General features: G+C 37.4%; 4 protein-coding genes across 7 annotated transcripts; 3 read left to right on the forward strand and 1 right to left on the reverse strand.

Moving 5' to 3' along the window:
• The first annotated feature begins 7,673 nt into the window (after positions 1–7,673).
• Positions 7,674–9,974, forward strand: LOC112791313 (fructose-1,6-bisphosphatase, chloroplastic). The gene is made up of 3 exons (XM_025834097.3): positions 7,674–8,197; positions 8,784–9,180; positions 9,386–9,974. Exons 1-3 carry the CDS (start codon positions 7,790–7,792, stop codon positions 9,784–9,786), a joined length of 1,206 nt encoding a protein of 401 aa, XP_025689882.1. The 5' UTR covers positions 7,674–7,789; the 3' UTR covers positions 9,787–9,974.
• Positions 9,975–10,112: 138 nt separating this feature from the next.
• Positions 10,113–14,828, forward strand: LOC112791311 (KH domain-containing protein HEN4). The gene is made up of 7 exons (XM_025834095.3): positions 10,113–11,192; positions 11,409–11,861; positions 11,984–12,256; positions 12,937–13,224; positions 13,301–13,383; positions 14,023–14,134; positions 14,415–14,828. The coding sequence occupies exons 1-7, from the start codon at positions 10,578–10,580 to the stop codon at positions 14,553–14,555; spliced, it is 1,965 nt and encodes a 654-aa protein (XP_025689880.1). The 5' UTR covers positions 10,113–10,577; the 3' UTR covers positions 14,556–14,828.
• A 388-nt stretch (positions 14,829–15,216) lies between these two features.
• Positions 15,217–16,342, reverse strand: LOC112791314 (costars family protein). Its single transcript, XM_025834098.3, has 2 exons — positions 16,191–16,342; positions 15,217–15,461 (listed from the first exon to the last, which is right to left on the reverse strand). The coding sequence occupies exons 1-2, from the start codon at positions 16,269–16,271 to the stop codon at positions 15,294–15,296; spliced, it is 249 nt and encodes an 82-aa protein (XP_025689883.1). The 5' UTR covers positions 16,272–16,342; the 3' UTR covers positions 15,217–15,293.
• A 329-nt stretch (positions 16,343–16,671) lies between these two features.
• Positions 16,672–24,135, forward strand: LOC112791315 (dynamin-related protein 3A). Of its 4 annotated transcripts, XM_025834099.2 has the most exons (20): positions 16,672–17,337; positions 18,035–18,317; positions 18,402–18,430; positions 18,524–18,625; positions 18,842–18,910; positions 18,996–19,055; positions 19,218–19,331; positions 19,479–19,527; positions 19,631–19,740; positions 20,147–20,239; positions 20,417–20,509; positions 20,589–20,726; positions 21,440–21,553; positions 21,670–21,771; positions 21,901–21,943; positions 22,030–22,184; positions 22,295–22,441; positions 22,911–22,963; positions 23,069–23,168; positions 23,478–24,135. In XM_025834099.2, exons 1-20 carry the CDS (start codon positions 16,954–16,956, stop codon positions 23,700–23,702), a joined length of 2,463 nt encoding a protein of 820 aa, XP_025689884.1. In that variant the 5' UTR covers positions 16,672–16,953; the 3' UTR covers positions 23,703–24,135. The 4 variants fall into 4 exon arrangements, with proteins under 4 accessions (XP_025689884.1, XP_029153004.1, XP_072089558.1 ...); XM_029297171.2 differs by lacking the exon at positions 22,295–22,441; XM_029297170.2 differs by lacking the exon at positions 21,901–21,943 and having other exon boundaries at positions 16,822–17,337; positions 21,670–21,724.
• Positions 24,136–24,216: the final 81 nt, after the last annotated feature.

The following is a 24,216-nucleotide window of genomic DNA, read 5'->3' on the forward strand; positions in this document are numbered from 1 at the left end:
CCTTCACTTGAGTGGGTAAAATTCATTTCTATTAGCTTTATTGTCCCACTTGAGTATGCCTTGCTTGAAACGGATGGTCAACTTAGGATGCTTTGTGGGATGAAGCGTAAGCGAAAGATGTTTCGTGGTTGGCGTTGCAAATCAAGGCTCATTATGGTTGATGCATCAAACATGAGATATAAAGGTTGGAGTAGTGCTCAAATAGATGGGTCTAGGAGGATTGTTGGCCACTATATAGAGAATTCACCTTACTCACCACCCGGTTGGACCAATAATGATGATCAACTTCAAGACGGGTGTGAAGATAAAGTGTGGGATCCCGGATCACAAGAAGAGGATCAACTTTGGGAGCCCCAAGCTTGTGAAGAACTCCATCAAGACTTGGCTCAATCCATGAAGAATCTTGGGGCACAATGGAGAACCAAGCATTGGTGGGAGTTCCAAGATGAGTACAAGCACAAGCCACCTTGAGAGGAGCTCCCCATAAGTCCAACTTAAGGACAATAAACAAAAGTGCTAGGTGGGAGACACCCCACCATGGTAACATCTTTTCATTTTCTTTCTTTGTAAATATTGGTAGAATTAGTTTAATTCATGTTTTTATTGGTTTGTTAAGTTTAGTTAGAAGTATAATATGATAAATAAGGTTTTAGGGTGTTTTGGTAGCTGTTTGGAGGATTGAAAGGCTGGGATTTGTGCAAGAACTTAGAAAAAAGATTTTTGAAAAACAGAACACCATTCACGCGTGCACGCACATAACGCGTACGCGCACCTGAGCATTTTTCGACCACCCACGTGTACGCGCACTGTACGCGTACGCGTGGATGCAAAATTTCACATCCAGCAAAAAAAAAACCCGAGAGTTAGGTCTGCACTGTGCGAACATTGGGCCTGAGGCACAAGTCTATGCACGCGTGCGCGCACCTGGCGCGTATGCGCACATGATCTTAAATTCGCAATGCACGCGCACGCACACTGTGCGCGCGCGCGTCGATTGCACAATCTGCACCCACGGTACTTTTACCAGAGAGTTGTGCCACTTTTGGGCCAACACTAAGCCTCTCGCCTAACTCGACGCACGCGTGCGTGCACTTGGCGCATACGCGTCCTTCGACCAATATACCCATTGACGCGTAAACGTGCATGACACGCACGCGTCGGTAAAAAAAAAGAGTTTTTTTTCTCCCCTTCCATTTTCTTTTGCTTATCACATTCGCGTACTTCTACTGTTCCCATTTTCATTTAGTTTTTGTAGCATGTTTTCGTTTTTTTTAGTCATTTTAATAATGGTGTTGCATCTTCCTACTCAATTGTTGAGGATTTCTTGCATTATTTTGGTGCCTCTTGATATGTCATTTTCTCTTATTGTTTCCTCCTCTACATGTTGTAGCTACCATGTAGTAGAGAACCATACTCCTACTTGGCATTAACCCCCGCCTATATCCTATTTGCCTTGATATCTTTGTCATAGGCTTAATATTCCTTTCCTTTTCTATCCTTTTAGGTTGGCCACCAAGGAGGGAGAAAGGAAAAGCTTTTAAATGGGGCAACAAACAAGTTATTCGCACAACCGTTTGAGGAACTCATCAATTGTAGCAACCCGTCCACCCTGCTCTTCTTTGCATGCACCGAGGACGGTGCAATCTTCAAGTGTGGGGAGGTCGTCGACCGATCTTCGTGGGTAACAATTTCCTTGTCCAACACCAATTCTTAGTTTTCTTTGTTAGATTAGTTATTGCATTGCATGATAGGTTGCATGTTAGTTATAATTTGTACATATTTTTACCACTTCTTTTTTTTGTTAGGACTACTTGGTTAGGATGATGATTTCTTTCCCAAGAAACCATTTTAGGGCAACCTACCAATTTGAAAATTTTTGTTGAACTTGCTTGAAAGAATGTATTTTGGAACATGGTTTTTGAGCTAAGAACACAAGCTTGCGAGATTCGAGCCTAATGGTGTGGTTACATCTTATAACCACTTAGTTTTCCTTCTTGTGTGCATTATTCTCTTCCTATGATTGTAATCTTTGATTTGTTTGATTCTTTATGTCCATTATTTTGTGTATTCATGCATTTATATGATTGAGGCCATCATTTCATTAGCTCACTTACCCAAATGACCTTACCTTTTACCTTCCTTTGTTAGCCGATTTTGAGCCTAGGCTTAACCCACTTGTTTTTTAATTTAGCACATTACAAGCCTTAAAGCGGAAAACAATGAATGTCCTTTATTTGGATCTTTGATTGGCTTAGGCTAGTGAGTGTGAGTTTCATTCAAGAGTGGAAAAATTTTGGGACATTGGTTGGGATAAAAGGGTGTTTGTGTTTTGTATTTTTATATTGGGGAATTGGGTACATACTCATGTATTGATTACATGTATAGACCTTATGCATTGATTCTCTTGTATATAGTTTGAAAGAAAAAGAAAAATGAAAAGAAAAAAGAAATAAAAGTGAAAAAAAAAAAGAAAAAAAGAAAAGAAAAAAATGTATATAGAAAAAGAAAGAAAAAAGAAAAGCAATAAAGGGGACAAAATGCCCCAAAGTGAAGCTCAATAAGAATCAATGCATAAGTGTTGTGAAATGAATAGAAAATGCATGAGTATGTGAAAAAGTGAGGAATGGATAGTTAGATTAGTACTTAATTGTATAGGTCATTATATAGGTTAGGTGGAAAAGTTTAAGTTAATCAAAGATTCAAATCTTAAGTCCACTAGCCATATATGACCCTACCTTAACCCTAGCCCCATTACAACCTAAAAAAAAGACCTCATGATAATTGTATGCGTGCATTGAATAATTGTTGATTGTTAGATGAAAAACAATTCTTGGAAAGCATGATTAGGGGAGAATTGAGTGAGTCAACCCCAAACACCGAGCGACTAGAGTGCAAACACTTCCGGTGAGGGTTCGATGCTCAATTCCTTGATTCCCGGCTTTCACGAGCGTTCTTCTTGCAAGTCTATGTGAACTTCATGTTTATACTTCAATTGGTAGGACTCATGAATCGTTATATGATCTTATGCCCTACTTGTGCATGTATGTCTTGGAGATTGATTTATTCTTTTATCAAGTAGGTAGAATCATTTTGCATTTAGTTGCATGCATATAGTTTCTTTGCTTTGAATAAGTGTCATATCCCTTATTTCATTCTTGGTTTAGCATGAGGACATGCTAAGGTTTAAGTGTGGGGAGGTTGATAAACCCCAAATTGACGGTTTATCTTGTATTGAATTTAGAGTATTTTGTAGACCTTTTCTCATATTTACCCAATGAATTAGCATGGTTTTGTATATTCTCCTTTAATTGTGCTTAAGAGTGAAAACATGCTTTTTAGTACTTAAAATAGCTAAATCTAATTCTCCTTGGTTCCATTAGATGCCTTGATATGTTTGCTAAGTGATTTCAGATTTAGGAGGCAAGGATTGGACCAAGGGAATGAAGGAAAAGCATGTAGAAATGGAGAACTCATGAAGAAATAAAGGAAACGCAAAAGCTGTCAAGCCGACCTCTTCGCACTTAAATGACCATAACTTGAGCCACAGAGGTCCAAATGATGCAGTTTCAGTTGGGTTGGAAAGCTAACATCCGGGGCTTCGAAACGATATAAGATTTGCCATAGTTGCATCGTGCATAGGGGCGCGCATGTGCACGGTACGCGGACGCGCCGATGGTGGCACATCACCCACTTAATGCAACACGTGGCCAGCGATTTTAGAAGCCTTGTGGGCCCAATCCAACTCATTTCTGATGCTATTTAAGCCAAGGATTGAAGAGGAATCAGGGAGACTTTTTGACCATTAGTCATAGTTTAGTTTTAGAAGTAGTTTCTAGAGAGAGAAGCTCTCACTTCTCTCTAGGATTAGGATTAGGATTAGGTTTAGTTCTTGGATCTAGATTTTAATACATCTTCTTCTACTTCTATCTTCTCAATTCCTTGTTGTTACATTCATTCTTCTTCCATTCTTTGTTGTAAATCTACTATTGTTCCTTCTATTTTCTTTCAATTCAATAAGAGGTAATTCATAATAATTGTTCTTCTTTGCTTTTCTATTGTTGATCTCTTGCCTTTGTAGTTAGATCTCTCTTTAATTCTTGCAATTTATGTTGTTTACTTTTATTGCCTTTTATGTGTTTTTTGAAATGCCTCTTCTAGATATAGTATAGATTTTGTTACTCTTGGCCTAGGTAGAGTAATTAGTGACACTTGAGTTATCTAATTTCTTTGTTGATTGGTAATTGGAGAGATTGCTAATTGGTTTGGAGTGCACTAAAGCTAGTCTTTCCTTGGGAGTTGGCTAGGACTTGTGGCTCGAGTCAATTCATCCACTTGACTTTCCTTTATTTAGTAAGGGTTAACTAAGTGGTAGCAATGAACAATTCTTATCACGATTGAGAAGGATAACTAGGATAGGACTTCTAATTTTTATACCTTGCCAAGAGCCTTTTATAGTTGTTAGTTTATTTTCATTGCCATTTACTTTTCATGCTTCTTATCCAAAACCCCAAAACACATTTCTAACCAATAACAAGGCACTTTATTGTAATTCCTAGGGAGAACGACCCGAGGTTTGAATACTTCGGTTTATAAAATTAGGGGTTTGTTACTTGTGACAAACAATCTTTTGTATGAAAGAATTTTTGATTGGTTTGGAAACTATACTTGCAACGAGAATTCATTTGTGAAATTCTATACCGTCAAAAATTCAATCATCAGTCACTACTTGCTTGGTTCACACTTCATCTTCAAGACAGACAATGTAACTATAAGCTACTTCCAAAATCATAAGAAATTAAGCCCCAAACAAACTAGGTGGCAAGATTTCTTAGCGGAGTTTGATTTCGAATTTGAACACATGCCTGACAAGACTAATGTGGTAGCAGATGCGCTGAGCCGCAAGGCCGAGTTGGTAGCCATTTTCATGGTCGAAGGAGATATTGTACATACCATCAAGGAAGGGTTACATCATAATCCATTAGCCAAGAAGTTGGTTGAGTTGACTAGAGAAGGTAAGACCAAAAGATTTTGACTAGAAGACGACCTTCTCTACACTAAAGGGAGAAGATTATACGTCTCTAAATGGGAAAATCTAAGAAAAAAATTAGTGAGAGAATGCCATGACACCAAGTGGATTGGTCACCAAGGTCAGTGAAGGACCTTGGCACTCATTGAATCTTCTTATTATTGGCCTCAAATGAAAGATGAAGTGGAGAGCTATGTGAAGACTTGTCTTGTGTGCCAACAAGATAAGATTAAAAACAAGACACCAAGTGGGTTGTTGGAACCTCTGCCTCCATCAGAGTGACCGTGGGAAAGTGTCTCTCTAGATTTCATCTCTGTCTTACCAAAGTTCAAGGGGTTTGGATCTATTCTTGTGGTAGTGGATCAATTTTTGAAGTACGCTACTTTTATACTTGCTCATACTGACTACACTGCAGAGGAAGCAGCACGACTATTCTTCAAGAATGTGGTGAAGTACTGGAGACTGCCTAAGAGCATCATTAGTGATCGAGATCCACACTTCACAGGACGACTATGGACAGAGCTGTTCAAACTCCTTGGGTCGGAGCTTCATTTTTCAACAAGCTTCCATCCTCAAAACGACAGGCAGACTGAGAGAGTGAATGTCTTACTCGAGTGTTACTTGAGGCATTTCATAAGCGCTAATCAGAAGGATTGGACAAAACTCCTAGACATTGCTCAGTTCTCATATAATCTACAAAGGAGTGAGTCTACAGGGAAGAGTCCGTTCGAGATTGTGACTAGACAACAGCCACTTACACCTCACTCTATTTATTCCTCTTACTCTGGGAAGAGCTCTGGAGCTTATCATATGATTAAGTCATGGGAGAACAAACAGATGTCACTCGTCCTTACCTCAACAAAGCTGCAAAGAGGATGAAGAAATGGGCAGATAAGAAGAGGAGGCATGCAAGCTATCAAGTGGGAGACAAGGCAATGATCAAACTTCTTCCACAACAATTCAAAGCCTTTCGCAAGGTTCATAAGGGTTAATCCGTAAATACGAAGGGCCATTTGAGATCATTGGACGTGTTGGGGAGGTTGCTTACAAAGTACAACTCCCTCCCTTTATGAAGATCCACTCGGTCTTCCATGTAAGTATAATTAAACCATATCATGAAGACCAAGATGAACTAAGTAGAGGTGACTCGAGTCGTGCTCCACCTGTGGTGATTAGATCCTTTGATAAAGAAATTGAAGAGATCTTAGCTAATCGCATCGTGCGACGAAGAGGAGTACCACCAAGTATCCAATATTTGATCAAGTGGAAAGGACTCCCAATAACAGAAGTTAGCTGGGAAGCTCGTGAAGATATGTGACAATTCCAAGAACACCTAGAGCGCTATCATGAATAGAACGCGATGAGGACGTCTGCGCATTAGGTGGGGGAGAATGTCACAGTAAATTTTAGAAGGTTAGATTTAATAGTGTTTGTATAGTTTTCTGGAGTATTTGAGAATGCTCTAGATGGTTCCGGAACATTCTAGAATGTCCTAGAAGGTCTCGAAATACCCTAGAAGGTTCTAGAAGACTCTGGAAAGTCATAGAGTATTCTAGAAGAGTATGGATGTATATAGGAATATGGAGAGTAGTATAGAAGAATCTAGAGTATTTAGAGAAATATGAAAGGATAGATATTTGTAATGAAGGTTCTAGATGATTAATCTAGACCGTTGATTATATTTAATCATAACCATCCATTGAGGAGGTGAATGGTTGTAAATAGGAGGTGAGAGTTAGTGTGAGTCATGCGTGAGTCATTTGGAATAAACACTTGAATAATAAAGTGTTATTTCCACCAAAACTTCCTTTCTCTTGTGTTCTCTTGTGTTCTTAGCTTTCTTGCTAAATACTGAGAGTTAGGTTGACTTAGTCTTAATTTAAGAGATTGAGTAAGTTCAAGTGTCGGCACAGTAGCGTTGGAGTGTATTTAAGTTCGTGACATGTAGCATTAAATCCAAAATTTTAAAAAAATTTAATATCAAAATTAAAAAAATTTTATGTTAAAGTTAAACAATTTTTATGTTACAATTAAAAATTTCAGTGTTATTTTTTTCGTAAAAAAATATATATAATTTCACGTGTACATCTCTCAACAATTTTTGTTAAATTTAAATGAATATAATTAAACTTAATTAATAAAAATCCTTAAATATATAAAATTTATAAAACTTTATATGATAATTACATTCAAATTTGGCCTATACTCGTATTTTGTACATTAAATTTACTTAAAAAGTAAAATATGTTTTTTTCTTTAAATAAAAAATTATTTATTTTATATTTTAAAAATATATATTAAAATTATAAATTAAAATTTTTTTATTAAAAATATAAAAACTATGTATTAAAATTATAAATTTAAAAAAATATTAAAAATATAAAAATTTAAATTTTTAATATATTTATTTTATATTTATTAAAAATAATTTAAAATCTTCTCCTAATAATATTCGTATCATATACTAGGACACATGTTAGTGATATCCATAAAATAATTCAAACATTTTTTATTTTATATTTTTGATATTGGAATAACAATCACATTTTTTTTAATGTAAACTGATAGTAAATTAGATCGAAAAATTTTTATTAAAAAATTAAAAAATTTAAAATACAGAGATCAGACTCTCCAATTTATATATTACGACTTTTATTTCCATAAAAAACGTCTAACATTTTCCAGTGTAGTGATTTATCTACCACCGAAACTGTATCAAAGGATAACACTTTGATGAAGCCCAGATAACCTTACATACATAATATGCAGTCAGCATCAACAACCTTGTACCAACTTCCCAGTCTCCGGGGAAAGTTTCAAACTTTACTATCAAAAGCTCAACTTTTTCCAGTGAGGAGCTGTTTTTGCAGACCAAGAACAAGGCCTTCAGTTTCTGGGTCTGGGATGAGATCAGTAATTGCCTTAAGTGGTTCTTCTTCTTCTTCGTATGCAGTTGATGATGGGTTTGTTACACTGATCGAATATGTGGGCAAAAGAGGAATAAATGTGGAAGATGGTTTGGTGGTGTTGCTCGATCACATACAATATGCTTGCAAGAGAATTGCAACTCTTGTGGCTTCTCCTTTCAATTCCAGCCTTGGCAAGCAAGAGGGTATTGGTGCTGCTTCTGGTTCAGATAGGGATGCTCCTAAGCCTCTTGATATTGTCTCGGTAAGTTTTCCTTCTGTGATTACTACAACTTAAATAGTTAAATCCAATGTCATTTTATAATCCTTCAGTTTCATGTGATTGATTTGGTGCCAAATTTGGTTTGGGGGATTGATACTGCTCTGTGGTTTCTGTTTCTGAGAGTGTGGTTGATTAATTGGGTTGAATATGGTATGCTCGAAAATGAGAGAGCTAAAAAAGAACCGAATGGATATGGAGTTAATCATCATTTGCATTCATCTTTTGGATAAAAAATTATGTATTTTCCAATTAAGATAGACATGAGATGGAAGTGGAAACATAACTATATTCTTCCAGGTCTCGGAACTTGCAAGTTTCAATTCATGACTTTATTGTTCACAAGAATTGCAGCCAAATTGCCAATCTTTTGAATGCTGATAGAGAGATATACTTAAATCTTTTAAAGCTATTGTGTTCTTTGGATTACATCCTATAAAGTAGTTCAGTTTTAAATTCTGTTCTTGCCATTTTATGTTGTTCATAGCTATGCAATTTCGTTTACTAACAGGATATCGAGGAATTAAGAAGTTAGTTTGTTAATCAGTACTTCCATCATGTATTACTACAGAATGAAATTATCTTGTCATCACTGCAAAAGTCTGGAAAAGTTGCTGTTATGGCTTCGGAAGAAAACGATGCACCAATTTGGATAAGTGACGATGGTCCATACGTGGTGGTAACGGATCCCCTTGATGGTTCACGAAACATTGATGCATCAATTCCAACTGGTACAATCTTTGGTATTTATAAGCGCCTTGAGGAACTAGATGATCTACCCACTGAGGAGAAAGCTATGCTGAATTCGCTCCAAAGTGGAAGTAGGCTGGTTGCTGCTGGATATGTTTTATATTCATCTGCAACTATACTGTGTACCACCTTTGGTTCCGGAACTCAGACATTCACTCTTGATCATTCAACAGGAGACTTTATCCTCACGAATCCAAGCATCGAAATTCCTCGCCGTGGTAACAAGTGTAGATAGTGTCCTTACTAATTTGCTAGTTGTTTATAACTTAACATTTGATTCTCCCTTATTATGTATCAACTTTACTTTCTTTGGTTTGCTGTCGAGTATCATTGTTCATTGCTATCTCTTCTTCTATACTTGTGTATAAAACTTGAGGTATATAGCTTAAAGATTTAATGCTTGATAGATTATGTTCTTGACAGGGCAAATTTATTCGGTGAATGATGCTCGGTATTTTGATTGGCCTGAAGGATTAAGGCGGTATATAGACACAATTAGACAAGGAAAAGGTAAATATCCAAAGAAGTATTCAGCTAGGTATATATGTTCCCTGGTGGCTGATCTCCACCGAACTTTGATGTATGGGGGCGTGGCAATGAATCCGAGGGATCATCTCCGGCTTGTGTACGAAGCAAACCCTCTTAGTTTCATTGTAGAGCAGGCTGGTGGAAGAGGATCTGATGGCAAAAATAGAATTCTTTCCCTTCAACCAGTTAAATTGCACCAAAGGCTTCCTCTATTCTTGGGGAGTTTGGAGGATATGGAAGAGCTAGAAAGTTATGACGATGTTCAACAAAGAGTGAATCCAGGTTATGAGGTTTGATAATGTGGCACAAAAGTTTTCAACATTGGTGTAAATCCAATCTGCTTCAGGAATTGTGATGCAAATATATTTTTCCCTTCTCTTGCTATTCACTTTTCTTGACTCTGCTTCCTTGAGATGCATATGGACACTGCTTACAACACTGTAGGGATATAAATTAATATGTCATCTATCATCTTATTTTGATCTGTTTTGGTCTTTGGCTGGTTTAAGTAGCAGAGTTTGGTGAAACTATATCATTCAGCAATAGCATAAATATTGCATGGTATGATATTATAATTTAGCAGAAAACTTACAATATTCAGAAAAAAAACCTAGTAATCTAAATGAATGCGTCGTCATTGTACACATATATAGAATAATAGTGGAAATGGCTTTAAGCATATCAATATTTACATCCTGACCACCAAAAAAGATTACAACGAAAAAAGGGGCAAAGAACAATGGATATTCATCAAATATTCCATAAGTGGCACTAACCGTAGTAATTGCTTTTTCACCGCGCGCCTTTTAGCATGAATCTCGGTGTCACTCTCCCTCTCTTTGCTCTCTAATGAGTAATCTAATCTCTGCAGCTCTCGTCATCTGTTTCCACTGCCACCAGCTGACCAACTAGGGAGAAAATATATAAAAATAATAAAAGAAAATATGCAAATAAATACAAAACCATGCAATAAAAAGTAACAGTGAGGAGTTCTAGAAGGAAGAAGAACATGAAGAATTGGTAAGCTACTAGGCTACTAACTAGTGGCAGCCAGATATTTTATATAGTGAAGTTGAGAGAGGCGATTATGGCAACGTGCTATCCGTCTCCATCACCAAAACGACATAGTATCGCTCCGATGGCCGACCCCAATTCCAATCCGAAACCTAGCTACTCTAACGGCCCTTACAGAGCCCCCAAGTCCAAGCCTACACCGTCTCCCCGCCACGCCACCTTCCGTATACTCTGCCACGCGTCACGCATCGGCGGCATCATTGGTAAGTCCGGCAACGTCATCAAGGCGCTCCAGCAGGCCACCGGCGCCAAGATCCGGGTCGAAGACGCCCCGCAAGAGTCCCCCGACCGGGTCATATTCGTGGTGGCGCCAGTCTCTTCCTCCGCCGGCGGAAATGGCGGTGACGGCGATTCTGTAGACGGTTCGGAGGAGGTCTCGCAGGCGCAGGAGGCGCTGGTGAAGGTGTTCGAGAGGATACTTGACGTCGCAGCCGAGGGTGATAGCTCGTGTTTGGACGACGAGAGGGTTGTGTCGTGCCGTCTTCTGGCGGAGGCGGCGCAGGTGGGGTCCGTGATCGGGAAGGGTGGGAAGGTGGTGGAGAAGATCAGGAGGGACACCGGATGCAAGATTAGGGTTTTGAACGACCGTTTGCCGGCGTGCGCTGCGCCCTCCGATGAGATTGTTGAGGTCAGTGAGTTTTCCTTTTTGTTGCATGATGGTACATTGTGTCTGAGTAGCGTTGCTGTGCTGAATTGGGAGATTCTGCATGTGAGTAGGGTTTTTGGATTACTGGATCTGATTGTTTAGGATTATGAATGCTGTAAAGATAAATCACTAGGATGGAGGATTAATGAGGATTGTATGCTATTTATGCTGAGAAAATACCTTTTTGAGTTGTTTTAGGTAGAAGGCTGTGCCTCATCCGTAAAGAAGGCCCTTCTCGCAGTCTCTCGTCGGCTTCAAGATTCTCCCTCAGTCGATAAAACAATGAAGACGATGGGAAGCAGACCTTATGAAGTAGTTCAGCATGGAGCTTCCGGAGTTCTGCATGAGACTTCGACTGATCTGCGGCAAAGGACATCGGCATTATCGAATTTGTCAGGAGGCTCTAACTTCAATTCCAATGGAGTTCATACGTGGCACCCTGAAATCAATAGAGCACCAGTCTTGGATCCAAAAGCAACTCAGCAGGAAGTTATGTTTAGAATTCTTTGTTCGGATGACAGGGTTGGTGCTGTGATTGGAAAAGGTGGCAGTATTGTAAGAGCTCTTCAGAGTGATACAGGAGCCAATATAAATATTTTTCCTCCGTTCCCTGATTGCGAGGATAGATTAATTACTATTACTGCTATGGAGGTTTGTTAAATGCAATTGCTTTTATTTTACTTTTTCTTGCATCTTGTAGTTGTATGCTTGTATTCTATCATATTTTCTATAGTTATTAACTTTTCTTTTCCTGATGGCTCCATTCTTTGCAGAATCCTGAAACGAGATATTCCCCAGCACAGAAGGCTGTTGTGCTTGTTTTCTCCAAGTCGGTAGAAGGCATTGTTGAGAAAGGGCTAGACTTGGGATTTAAAAAGGAGTTGTCTGTTACTGCACGTCTTGTAGTCCCATCAAACCAAGTGGGCTGTTTGATAGGGAAAGGAGGAGCAATAGTATCAGAAATGCGGAAGGCAACAGGGACTAGCATAAGAATAATTGGTGGCAACCAAGTTCCAAAGTGTGTATCAGATAACGATGTTGTTCAGGTGCGGAGATGATTCTTTATTTGGCATTGCTCAATCAAGAGTTGCCGAAGAATGGTTCTTATTTCTTCACTACATTATTCTGTGTAACTTATAATGCAAAGAAACCAACTCCTCCCTAGGCCTGAACAGTTTTCTTTTTCTCATCACTCTTTCTTCTATTTTGTGTACTTAAATGGTGCCAGTTATACCTTGACTTATCTTCAAAAAGAAAATGTAAGCCATACATCTTCCGACCATTTCCTTTTACTACCAGTTACACCTCTTTCCTTTCCTTAAACAACACATTTTCCTTTGAGTGCCATATTTGTTTCTCATGGAGAATGAGGGTTTGATCTTAGAGTAGGAGCTGTTTATTCTCCATTCCCCTTAGCTTGCAGCCTAACTATCATTGACCAACCAACCATAATAGTATTCATATTTCGGTTTCATGTTTCATCTAATCTTTGGACTCCCAAAAGAGATAAAGGTGACTTGATTGATACCCCATGGTCTCTAGTGTCATTCAGTTTCACTTATATGGCTTAGCATATTTGGAGTTGACAAGAGAAACATCGTATTTCGTAGAGTATTTCTATTTACATAAAAAACTTATAATATATTTTTGCAGTGAATTCATCAAGACAAATCTTGCAATGATGTTTATGGATTTGTTAATTACTATATTTGTGTTTTGTTGCCAGATATCAGGAGAGTTTTCAAATGTTAAGGATGCATTACATAATGTAACTAGTCGACTGCGGGATAATCTTTTTGTTAGTGTGCGAAACGGTGCTGGAGGACGGAATCTTTCCTCTGTACCAGCTGAGACCAATCCCTATGGGAGACCGAGGGATCATATTCCTCTTGGAGGTCCACCAGTTCTTGGTGTTCCTCATAGTCTAGGTACACATTCTCTGTCCCAAAGCTTAGATCATCTTTCACTGAATCCAAATTTAGATCATCCTTCACCAGGGTCCTGGCCACAACAGGTATATTGCTTTTTCTCTGCTGGCTTCTGTTCCATTTCAAGATCTCCTTTTAGTATATGATTAAATATGTTTGCAGAGAGTGGCTGGAATAAATTCTAGAGGCACCAATGATGTTGTCAAGGGGTTGACTTCTCGAAAAGGTGGCTTAGAACATGGCAGGTTGGTGATGTCACTTGATGCACACTGGAGTTGCATATATTTTGATTAGTATGAAGTGCTATTTATGGATCAATATACTCACTCTTGTTTTTGGTGGCATACACCACCCTTAAAATATGATCAGTTCATGTACTTGTATGAGATTGCTGGTTTATGTTGATGAGCTCATATTGTCATATGTTCTTAGAAAACCAGTTTTCTGGTGTCATGCCCCCTTCTTTTTGGTGGCAAACCATTACATGAAATTAGTCTCTATTGTTCTATTAAAAAACTTCAATATTGACTATTCTGTTATCATTGGTCATTTGCATAATTTTGAACCCTGGCATTGAGGTAAGTCGTGGACTACTATAACATATTTTATTGTGTTGATAGTGAATTAATTTACTGAGTAGACCTAATGCATATTACAATATTTAGGTTCCCATCTAAGCATGTGATTGATAGGTGATCATCCCACTATAAATGCTTGCCTAGGTTGATTATTTGCTGTGGCCTATGGAATAAGAAGAGGCTCCTCCTCACTCTAAACATTTTACTAGCAAAAATATATGTTAGAAGAAAACATAAACGAACAAGAGGAAGCAATTTCTGATAGAGTAATGGAAGTGGTTATTAATACTCATCTTTCCTCTGCAGTGGGAGTAAAGCCACCACGGTGACCAAGAGAACTGTGGAAATTCCGGTACCTGATGATGTTTTTGGCTCTGTATACGGGGAAAATGGGAGCAATTTGGATCAACTGAGACAGGTACCTACCCTGAGATATATGATGGGCACATGTTTGATTTGTTCTTTTACTTACTAGGGTGTTATTTTTTTTTTTTAATCACTAATTTGATTTCATAATTGGTTTTTGTTTAGCCTTCACTAGAGAAAAGGTAAGTTATGGTGCTTAAGCCTTAAATCACTTGATATTTATGGTAGAACCGTAGAAGTATATGTCGTGCTTCTTCTCTATACTAGGTGTGTAGGCTATTTTTACCAACCCCCACCATCTTTTTCTTGAATGTGTTCTGTTCTTTTATCAGATTTCAGGTGCTAAGGTTACTGTCCAGGAACCGCGTCACAGTACAAGGGACAGGACTGTCGTCATATCTGGTACGCTTGACGAAACTCGAGCAGCAGAAAGCCTTCTCCAAGCTTTTATTCTCAATGGGTCACCCTCATGATGACTATCTCATTAATATCCCCATTAATTTTAAAATTGATTTAGTTATTTTAGCATTTTTTTTAAATTATTTTTTTTACCCCACCTAAAAGAAGCAATCAGCAATGTACACTACATTAGGAAAATAGGGAGGCCATGTATACTACAGTAAACTTTTGCTAAATTAATGTCTGAGGCAGTTCACTGAAGGGTAGTGTACTGACTGGAACCTCGTTAACGTTTGGGGTATATCTACCTCAGTAGTCAGTAACAAGAAGCCTTCCATTAATCAACATTTGCCGCATCTTTCGTTGATCCAGTTGAACTGGCTTAATTACCCCCAATTTTAATGTGCGTGAACATATCTCGATGAATATTTTAATGATCTCTCACATCTCAGGAAAGCAAAAAAGCATGTCAATTGTTCTTCGCCAATCCTTAAACGCTGTGAGCGGTGATTTGTCAAAACACTAATTTTAAAATTTGAGTGCCCTTTTAAAACAGAAAAAAAGTAATATAGCAGTTTTGCACTGTGAATACTCAATGGAAGGCTTCCTAATAGTTCCATAAAATCAAGGAAATCGATGTTGAGAATTATTGCATGTCAAAAAGATCACCCACGTATAGTGAACCAGAGATAAACATCTCAAGGCTTATCCACAATCATGTAAATTAGTGTTAAATGAATCATTAAAACAAGTTGGTGACCCAATCGGAAAAAGCATCCAAGTCCAAAGTGTAACAATTGAACAGCTGCAGCTTAAGGGGTAGGATTAAGAGTGATCACCACATTATCATGGACTCCTTGCAGGAGTAACTCTCCGTCATACGATACCACTTTCCGTTTTTTGGCTGCCCTTAGCGTTCCCACAAGTGCTTCAAATATATTTGCGCATTGATCATCGTTAAATAGTGTTCCAAATGTAACCTTCATAATACAAGCCATACTGTGGTCATTTAGATTATGCAATGCATTAGGGTATATGACATGAAACTTACACAAACATGATACACGCTCATATACAGGCGAATAAATTCACTGCTATTTGCTCTGACATCGTCATGGACTTGTCCAACTAAAATATCACAATGCACTTGTTGATTACTATATTTTCTAGTGTATTACTGTGTGAGACAGTTTATAGCATTCAAACAGAACAAATTTCAGGTTTCTGTCAAGACTTCGATTACAGTTATGCACTACTTATGCAGTCCTTTTCATTTATTTATTTTTGTCATTGAATATTTCAACTTCATTGTCAGCTTCAAAATTTCATAAGACATAATGAATCAAATCTATACGTTGGAGACTTGAAATGATAGCTTTCCCAAGAAAAACAAAACTATCTTCTTGGCTATTACTATCAAGTAAAATTCATGCATTTCGCACAACCAGAACTGATTATCATCCCTTCTGTTTTCATTTCGAATGGTAGGCCTAGATCCATAGTTAGATACAAATGAATGAACATGAACATCTATTAGCGAATTAAAGTTATTAAGAATTTAAGATCCCATTTATATCACCAGAAGATCTAGAATGCTTGCATTGCATACACAAGTATGATGAAATGACTAATATTTTGATATTGGAATTCCATATTATTATATATATGGATAAGGAAGATCAAAAGAAAAGAAGATCCGAATTGTAGACCTTGTAAGAACCATCTGTTTGGACCTGACCGAGCCTCTTGATCTCTTCTCTGAGGCGTTGAACCTCTTCTTCTACATTCATGATTGCAACAACAATATCTTCTCCTCAGCTTAGGATTTAGGAATTAGGATCACCACCACACACACAAGAAATTATCCTTTTTCACCGGGTGAACATTCTCTTCAGCCTCGCACTATTTTATACTTGAATATGCACTTTGTTATTAAAGTATAAAATGCATGGTGGACGTACGTAATTAACTATACACGATCAATAGTAAAAATGATTAATGCACTAATTATATTTATCCCAACATCTATCATAAAAAGCAATAAACTTGATAATAGAGGAAGAAACAATTTTTATAACTCAATTATGACTATTAATGAGAAATAATATTAAAAAATATCATATGACATTATATAAAGATAAATTATTTCGAAGAGATGAAAATATAATAAAAATTTTATGATATAATACAAAAATAAAAGATTATACCATCTAAAAAGAATTCTTATGCGACAACATAAAGTCATAAAATAAAATTTAAATATCTAAAAATAATTGTAAAAATAAAATAAAATAGATGTGTCTTCTTAAAAAATAAAATAAAATGCAAGAAAAAAAAAAAAAACGTTCACTGCACGCATTTCTTACCTTGTGTGCAAGAAATTTCCTCTGGAATCAAACTCGTATCATTCAAAAAACCCCCCTCGCAGCTCAGAACTCCTAACCCTTTGCTTTCGATCATCATCCTCCTATCATGGCCGAAGACCATCACGGTGTTCCCTTTTCTCCTCCGTCGTCGTCCTCCTCGTCATCACCGGCTCCGCTTGGCTCGTCGGTAATATCGCTGGTGAACAGGCTGCAGGATATTTTCTCGCGCGTTGGGATACAGAACACCATCGAGCTGCCGCAGGTGGCGGTGGTAGGGAGCCAAAGCAGCGGTAAGTCGAGCGTTCTAGAGGCGTTGGTCGGACGCGACTTCCTTCCCCGCGGCAACGACATCTGCACCCGGCGGCCCCTCGTTCTTCAGCTTGTCCAGACCAAACGCCATCCCGACGGCACCGAAGAGGAGTTTGGAGAGTTTCTCCACCTTCCTGGCAGGAGGTTCCATGATTTCTCACAGATTCGCAGGGAGATTCAGGTATTTTCATTTTTATCATTATCTTTGAGTTGGAATGAATCTTTCTTTCTTGTTTAAAATTTATTTTATTCTATGTCTTGCATTTCTTGCTGAATTTTGAATCTGTGATTATGAGACGAAGTTGTAATGAATTAATGATGATGATGTTCTGTAGTTTTCTGGGTTTATAAACAATGAAATGGAGCAAACAAATGGTTGAGTGAATGCACAGTTTCAAACTAGAGGGAAATGAGTGTGTGTGGGTTTTGAATGTGATGTTTGGTGGATGATCACTGTTAGTTACTATGATATCGGTACTTTTGGCGGCTTATTGCTGTCTTGCTTGAAGGTTTGTTACTTTCTCTTTAACCGGGTTTAAGCTCGTGAAATAGAAACAGTTGAATTTGGAATGCCTGTGATTTTGGATGTTCTCTACTGTGTAATGCTCTTGATGGATTGATGAGGTACAGATGATGCGCTTTCTGTTGATTAATTGTCTTTCCTTTACAGCTTCTTTTAACTTGTGTATTTCCGTTTATCAACTTTTGAATTTCTTATGCCATGATAAACTAATTATTGTCTAGTGTGCATTACTCTTGATGGATTGGTAAGGTATTGACTGTGCGATAAATGTCCATTAGGTGTCTTTTCTTTGCTGCTTCTTTTAACTTGTATATTTTCCTTGATTAACTTTGTTTTATATTATTATTATCTGTAGGCTGAAACCGATAAAGAAGCAGGAGATAATAAAGGAGTCTCAGATAAGCAGATTCGTCTAAAGATTTTTTCTCCAAATGTTCTGGATATCACACTTGTTGATCTTCCAGGCATAACAAAGGTTCCTGTTGGTGACCAGCCATCTGATATCGAAGCCCGAATCAGAACGATGATCATGTCATATATCAAAGTTCCCTCCTGTCTCATTCTAGCTGTCACACCAGCTAATTTGGATTTGGCTAATTCAGATGCTCTTCAGATGGCAGGAATTGCTGATCCGGATGGTGTGCTTTTGCTTCCTAATGCCTTAAGCTCTATTCTTTTCACATCTCTGTGATTGCTTTAAACTGTTTGTTGTTCTGTTGCAGGAAATAGAACGATTGGTGTAATCACAAAGGTCCAGTATACTCTTCCAACATACATTTGTGAAATATATAATATTATTTCCAAGTTCTAACAAGCTTAGGCGCTTGTATGGCCTGTCCTGCAGTTAGATATCATGGACAGGGGTACTGATGCCCGGAATCTGTTACTAGGAAAAGTTGTTCCTCTTCGACTTGGTTATGTGGGTGTTGTAAATCGTTGTCAGGAGGTAATGACACAATCATACTATGGTGAAGAGAGTGTTTGGTATTTTGGTACATTTGTCCGGTGCATATATTCTAATTGTTCAAATAAGTGACTAAATACACTTGTGCACACGAGCATTGATCTTCCTTAGAGAAAAAAAAGAAGGCCCTAGTAAATTCCTTGATTAGCATGCTGGTCTTGCTGAAATCTAGTTGTCTATGTTCTCTCATCAAACCAGGATATTCTCTTGAATCGAAGTATAAAGGATGCTCTTGTTGCTGAAGAGAAGTTTTTCCGCAGTCGTCCTGTAAGGATGCACCACTTATTATTACTTTTGTTGTTGTTGATGCTGTTGTTTCTTGATTCACTTATTTTTCTTATTCTGTTTGTAGGTATACAGTGGTCTAGCAGACAGCTGTGGAATTCCTCAATTGGCAAAGAAATTGAACCAGGTTGAATCTCTGCAACCTTGAAATCACAAATCAGCTTTGTTATTTATTTGTGTCTATCTTCTTACTGAAAGACCGATCCTGCAAGACCAAACCATAAATTCTTATAAGATTGTGATTTCTGGACTTAAACTTGTTATATTTTCTCTTTACATATCTCTGCAGATTCTTGCACAGCATATAAAGACTGTTTTACCAGGTCTGAGAGCTCGTATAAGCACTTCGTTGGTTGCACTTGCCAAAGAGCATGCAAGCTATGGAGATCTCACAGAGTCCAAGGCATGTGTCAATATACAAAATTACAGAAGTGTTCCTATGACTTTCTTAAATATACTGTATAAAGTCCTTGTAAATAAAAGCAACATGCTTTCTTCTTTCACTGGGAAATTTATCTTATGTTATCTTGTATTTCTTTATCTCCAATAGGCTGGTCAGGGTGCTCTTCTCCTGAACATCCTTTCAAAATATTGTGATGGTACCTAATTATCTCTACTGTTTGACTTTTTATTCTTTCTTCAACCTTCACATTTCTTAGCTCCTTCAATCTTATCAATATTTTGTTTCCTTGTTGAAAACAGCATTTTCCTCCATGGTGGACGGGAAGAACGAAGAGATGTCCACTTCCGAGCTATCTGGTGGGGCAAGGATTCACTATATTTTCCAATCCATCTTTGTGAATAGTTTAGAGGTATAATCTGGTATTTACATATGGCATAAAGCTCTAATAGGAAATGAGATATATGTATAAAGTGACACAAAGACGAGGATATGGATATTTCTAAGTTTTATGGCACCACATGACAAATTAGTATGAAATTAACTCAAAAACAAAATTCTGAAGTTAGTTAGTTATTATAAAAATGTTTGTATTTATCTAGATACTATTTTCCATCTATCTAGCTTTAAAATTAAGTGTGAAAACTTGTAGTTAATAATGTCTAGTAGTGTCCATAAATTGTTCAACTTCTTTGCTCCACACATAACACACACATCAGGGGTGACAGCCTCATGTGGCCTTTGAACCTTGAGAAATTATATCTTGAGCGCTAGTTGCTCAGTCCTATTATGTTATGTGACTTTGTGTTATCCTGCAGGAGGTGGATCCATGTGAAGATCTGTCTGATGATGATATTCGTACTGCCATACACAATGCAACTGGACCTAGATCGGCATTGTTTGTTCCGGAAGTAGGTCTTTAAACTCTGTTATTTTATTGATGCTAATCTTCAAAATTTCCGGAGTTGAAGCTGATTTTTATTGATTCTTGTTTCGCATTTGTTTAGTTGAGACTACATTTCTATCCTATAATTTTTTCTTTCCTTCAATTTTGAGAACATATTTATCAATTATATTCAACTAATTAGGTCCCATTTGAAGTCCTCATAAAAAGGCAAATATCTCGTCTATTGGATCCAGGCATTCAGTGTGCCAGGTTTATATATGATGAATTAATGAAGGTATGTTTGATGTTTGCCATTGTCTCTCTCTCATTACTATCTTACAAGCATGCACCAAATTAAAATTATTTCTCTTCAGATCAGCCACCGGTGTATGGTCACTGAACTGCAGCGGTTTCCTTTCCTGAGAAAGCGCATTGATGAAGTTATTGGGAACTTCTTAAGAGAAGGACTTGCTCCCTCAGAGACAATGATTGCACATCTGATAGAAATGGAGGTTCGCCAAGATGTTTAACTATGATGGATAAATGCATACTATCTCTACCTTCGATTGCAATTAAAAATAGTAGATGCTCAAATTCAGTTATGCAATCCATTTTAGATATGATTTCACTATGTCATCATCCTTGATTGCTGATGTCATAAATCATAACCTTTGCGTTATTCATGCCATAACTTAAATATACCCAACTAAAAGTGATTTATGTCATAATTGATATTGAAGGCAAATGTTGGAACGGAAATTATAGTAGTTTCACTGTTGATGTACTTCTGAATTTCAACTTTGGTTATTTCATGTATCTCTGATTTTTGTTGAAAACAGTTCCTGTTTTCCATAATCCTTGATATTTTCTTGCTGAATAGAATGAGTCAATTATTTATTAATTCTTAATGAAGTAGTTTGGGTGTAAAGTGAAGCCTTCATTTATTCAGATATGTCTCACTTAAGATTTTAAATTGATGGGATTCATAAATTTCATCTCTATTGGAATGAGTTTTACCCTTTGCTTGCTTGCTTGGTCAGTCATGGCTTGGTGTGCCATCTCAAAGTATTGATGATTTGTATTCTTTTGCTTGAAAATTCTAAGAATGAATATTGATTATGTTCTGGAACTTACAAGAACAATTTAACACTCCATGCCCCATGAGTGAATACTTATTCCATGTTCATCATGTCTTAGTCCATGTTCCAACTACTTGAATATACAGATGGATTACATAAACACTTCCCACCCAAATTTTATTGGTGGAAGTAAGGCATTAGAACTTGCAGCGCAACAGATGAAGAATTCTAGAGTTTCTCTGTCAGTTGCTCAAGTGAAGGTATAATTCTTATTATGGACTCTTATCCAGTTATGCTACATGCTTTTCATGCTAGCTGTGAACAAAAATTTATGCTCTTTTCCTTGTTCTAAAATTTTCTTATTAATTTTCAATAGGATGCTCTGGACTCTGATAAGGGACCAGCATCCGAAAGAAATGGGAAGTCACGAGGTATGCTTCCTCTTCCACGACAACCTAATGGAGTTGTGATTGATCCGGTGTGTAACTTTATCCTGTTATATATATGTACCTAAACCCTAAACCAAGATATGTATGTGTTTCTTTAGTTAGAAACCAAGGTATGCTAAATTAGTTTCTTGTTCTGGAACATCTTCGATAAAACACAGGGCAACCGTGTTCATTCAGATGTTGAAAAAGTGATACCTTCCGGTAATTCGTTTTTCTATTTGATGGTTGAATTTGTCTAGTAGACGTATGTGTTAAATTTTTTTATGCTTGAGGCTTTTTATCTCCAGGAAACGCTAGTGGTGGTGGATTGGGTTGGAGGCTCCCATTCGTGTTTGGTGATGGTGACAATCGTCCAGTTGTGAAGGAGAATACAGCTAGTAAGCAACATATTGAACCAGTTCATGGTATGGAGCTATCATTCTCCATCATTCAATTGAGAGAGGTATGCAGATATGTATTGGCATATCATCTTTAGCTATATCAATACCTTCCATGCAGACACACACAGACACACATATTTTGTTTATTCTCAATGTGCTTTGGTTTCTGTAGCCCCCTCCTGTCTTGAGGCCATCTGAGAGCAGTTCGGAGACAGAAGCTATGGAAATCACAGTAACAAAGTTGCTTTTGACATCATACTATGACATTGTCAGGAAAAATGTCGAGGATCTTGTTCCTAAAGCAATTATGCACTTCTTGGTACTTCATATTTTTATTTCAATGTTTGCAAAATTTTGTTTTCAAATTAGATGTTGGAATAAAAATGTGAGAAATTTGTGATCTCCTGCTTTCTAATAGAAAAGGATGTTAGTATACAAATACAAAATTATACATATTCCCAATTTTCCTAATAAAATGGGACAGCCCAGTGCACAAGCGTACCGCGTTAAGGCATCTCTCTCCTATCAAAATTAGTGATATTTGATAGAAGGTTTTAAATTTAAAACCCATTAGATGATTTCTCCTAAAGCTTACTGCTTGTAGGCAGCCTTGTCTTTAGCATGGCCATAAATGTTGTAATTCTTGTAACATCTCTTGTTGATATCAGTATATCATTTGTGTGGAATTATTTTGGGCCAGGAGCCTATGAACTTTCATAGCATCCTATGAGATTCTATTTGCTAGTTGTTTTGAAGTGTATGAAGTAACATAACATAATGTTGATTAGGTAAATAATACCAAGAGAGAGCTACACAATGTGTTCATTCAAAAGCTGTACAGGTAACTGATGGTGATTTTGTCCTGCTAACTCAGATTGATTCTGGTGTCCATCTAAAAATTGTCTCTTGTATGCTGATTGTGTTTGGCGTGTTACATACGTACCAGAGAGGATCTGTTTGAAGAGATGTTGCAAGAACCTGAGGAGATTGCCAAGAAAAGAAAACGATGCCAAGAGCTTCTCCGTGCCTTTCAACAGGCTTTTAGGGTGGGTGATTTTCATAATTTGGTCAGCGTTGTTCTGTTTGTGTGCTGTTTTACAACATATTTGATTCTCTCTAATGGTTGGTCTCTTTGATTTCTGTGAAGGTGTTCATGTTCTTTGGTGTAAACATGAACTTCGCATCCATACTGGGTTCATATATTGTTTCATAAAATTAGTTTGGTTCACGTTGATTCAAGTTGTTGAATGTTGTTTCACTTTATATTCTAGGCCATAATAATGGCTAGCCTTGATTTCCCCTTAATCGTTGGCCATGGTTTTCTGTTGTCTGATGACTGTACTTTCTATTGGCAGGACTTGGACGAACTACCACTTGAAGCCGAAACAGTAGAAAGAGGATACAGTTTGGCTGAATCAGCTGGCATGCCTAAAATTCATGGACTGCCAACTTCATCAATGTATAGTTCGGGGGATTACTATTCAGCTTCTCCCAATAACCAGAAGTTTAAGAAATCTTCACATTCTGGGGAACTTAGATCAAGTTTAGATTCAAATGGAAGTTGGGGAGCATATATGTAAGTTTTTCCCTCCCGCATGTGTGACGTATGAAGCTAGCTGAAGCCCTTGTAGGTAGTATCTCAAAGGAATTTGACTTGAGCCATTTTTATTTTTTCATTTGTTTAAGCTGTGGCAATTTTTTGGGTTTTGGAACCCTTGACTGCCGAAGCTAGACTTACATTCAATTACCGTTTCTGAATAAAATGGTTATTGAATGTTGGTCACTGCTCATTTTTACATTAGAGTTTTCCTTTTTTCCAATGTTCTAGGCTCCTGCAAAGAATAAGGGGAGCGTATATGACCTTGCACAGTTTCCACTATCGTTTTCATTAAACATCCATGATAATCTTTTTGTTAAATAGTCAGAAATTGTTCATAGCGTCCTTTAGAGTATGTATGGATGTTGTTCGGTACAATATATATATAGCAGACATATTAACTGTTAGACGGCAAATTCAGACTATTTTAATCCTCTTTTGCTGTAACTTCTGTTTTTAAAATTTTTAAGACTAGTGTTATTGTTTTAGGAGTAATC

Source organism: Arachis hypogaea, chromosome 3 (genome assembly GCF_003086295.3).
Source record: "Arachis hypogaea cultivar Tifrunner chromosome 3, arahy.Tifrunner.gnm2.J5K5, whole genome shotgun sequence".
Classification (NCBI taxonomy): domain Eukaryota; kingdom Viridiplantae; phylum Streptophyta; class Magnoliopsida; order Fabales; family Fabaceae; genus Arachis; species Arachis hypogaea.

Bases quoted from the DNA above. Each gene is read 5' to 3' on its own strand.
- LOC112791315 (XM_025834099.2), top strand. From the start codon at position 16,954: ATGGCCGAAGACCATCACGGTGTTCCCTTTTCTCCTCCGTCGTCGTCC. The intron at 20,240-20,416 runs GTAGGTCTTTAA...TCAACTAATTAG, and splicing joins CGGCATTGTTTGTTCCGGAA to GTCCCATTTGAAGTCCTCAT. The intron at 22,964-23,068 runs GTAACTGATGGT...CATACGTACCAG, and splicing joins TTCATTCAAAAGCTGTACAG to AGAGGATCTGTTTGAAGAGA.
- LOC112791313 (XM_025834097.3), top strand. From the start codon at position 7,790: ATGCAGTCAGCATCAACAACCTTGTACCAACTTCCCAGTCTCCGGGGA. The intron at 8,198-8,783 runs GTAAGTTTTCCT...GTATTACTACAG, and splicing joins AGCCTCTTGATATTGTCTCG to AATGAAATTATCTTGTCATC. The intron at 9,181-9,385 runs GTAACAAGTGTA...TGTTCTTGACAG, and splicing joins CATCGAAATTCCTCGCCGTG to GGCAAATTTATTCGGTGAAT.
- LOC112791311 (XM_025834095.3), top strand. From the start codon at position 10,578: ATGGCAACGTGCTATCCGTCTCCATCACCAAAACGACATAGTATCGCT. The intron at 12,257-12,936 runs GTGCGGAGATGA...TTTTGTTGCCAG, and splicing joins CAGATAACGATGTTGTTCAG to ATATCAGGAGAGTTTTCAAA. The intron at 13,225-13,300 runs GTATATTGCTTT...ATATGTTTGCAG, and splicing joins CAGGGTCCTGGCCACAACAG to AGAGTGGCTGGAATAAATTC.
- LOC112791314 (XM_025834098.3), bottom strand. From the start codon at position 16,271: ATGAATGTAGAAGAAGAGGTTCAACGCCTCAGAGAAGAGATCAAGAGG. The intron at 15,462-16,190 runs GTCTACAATTCG...TGTATTATGAAG, and splicing joins AAACAGATGGTTCTTACAAG to GTTACATTTGGAACACTATT.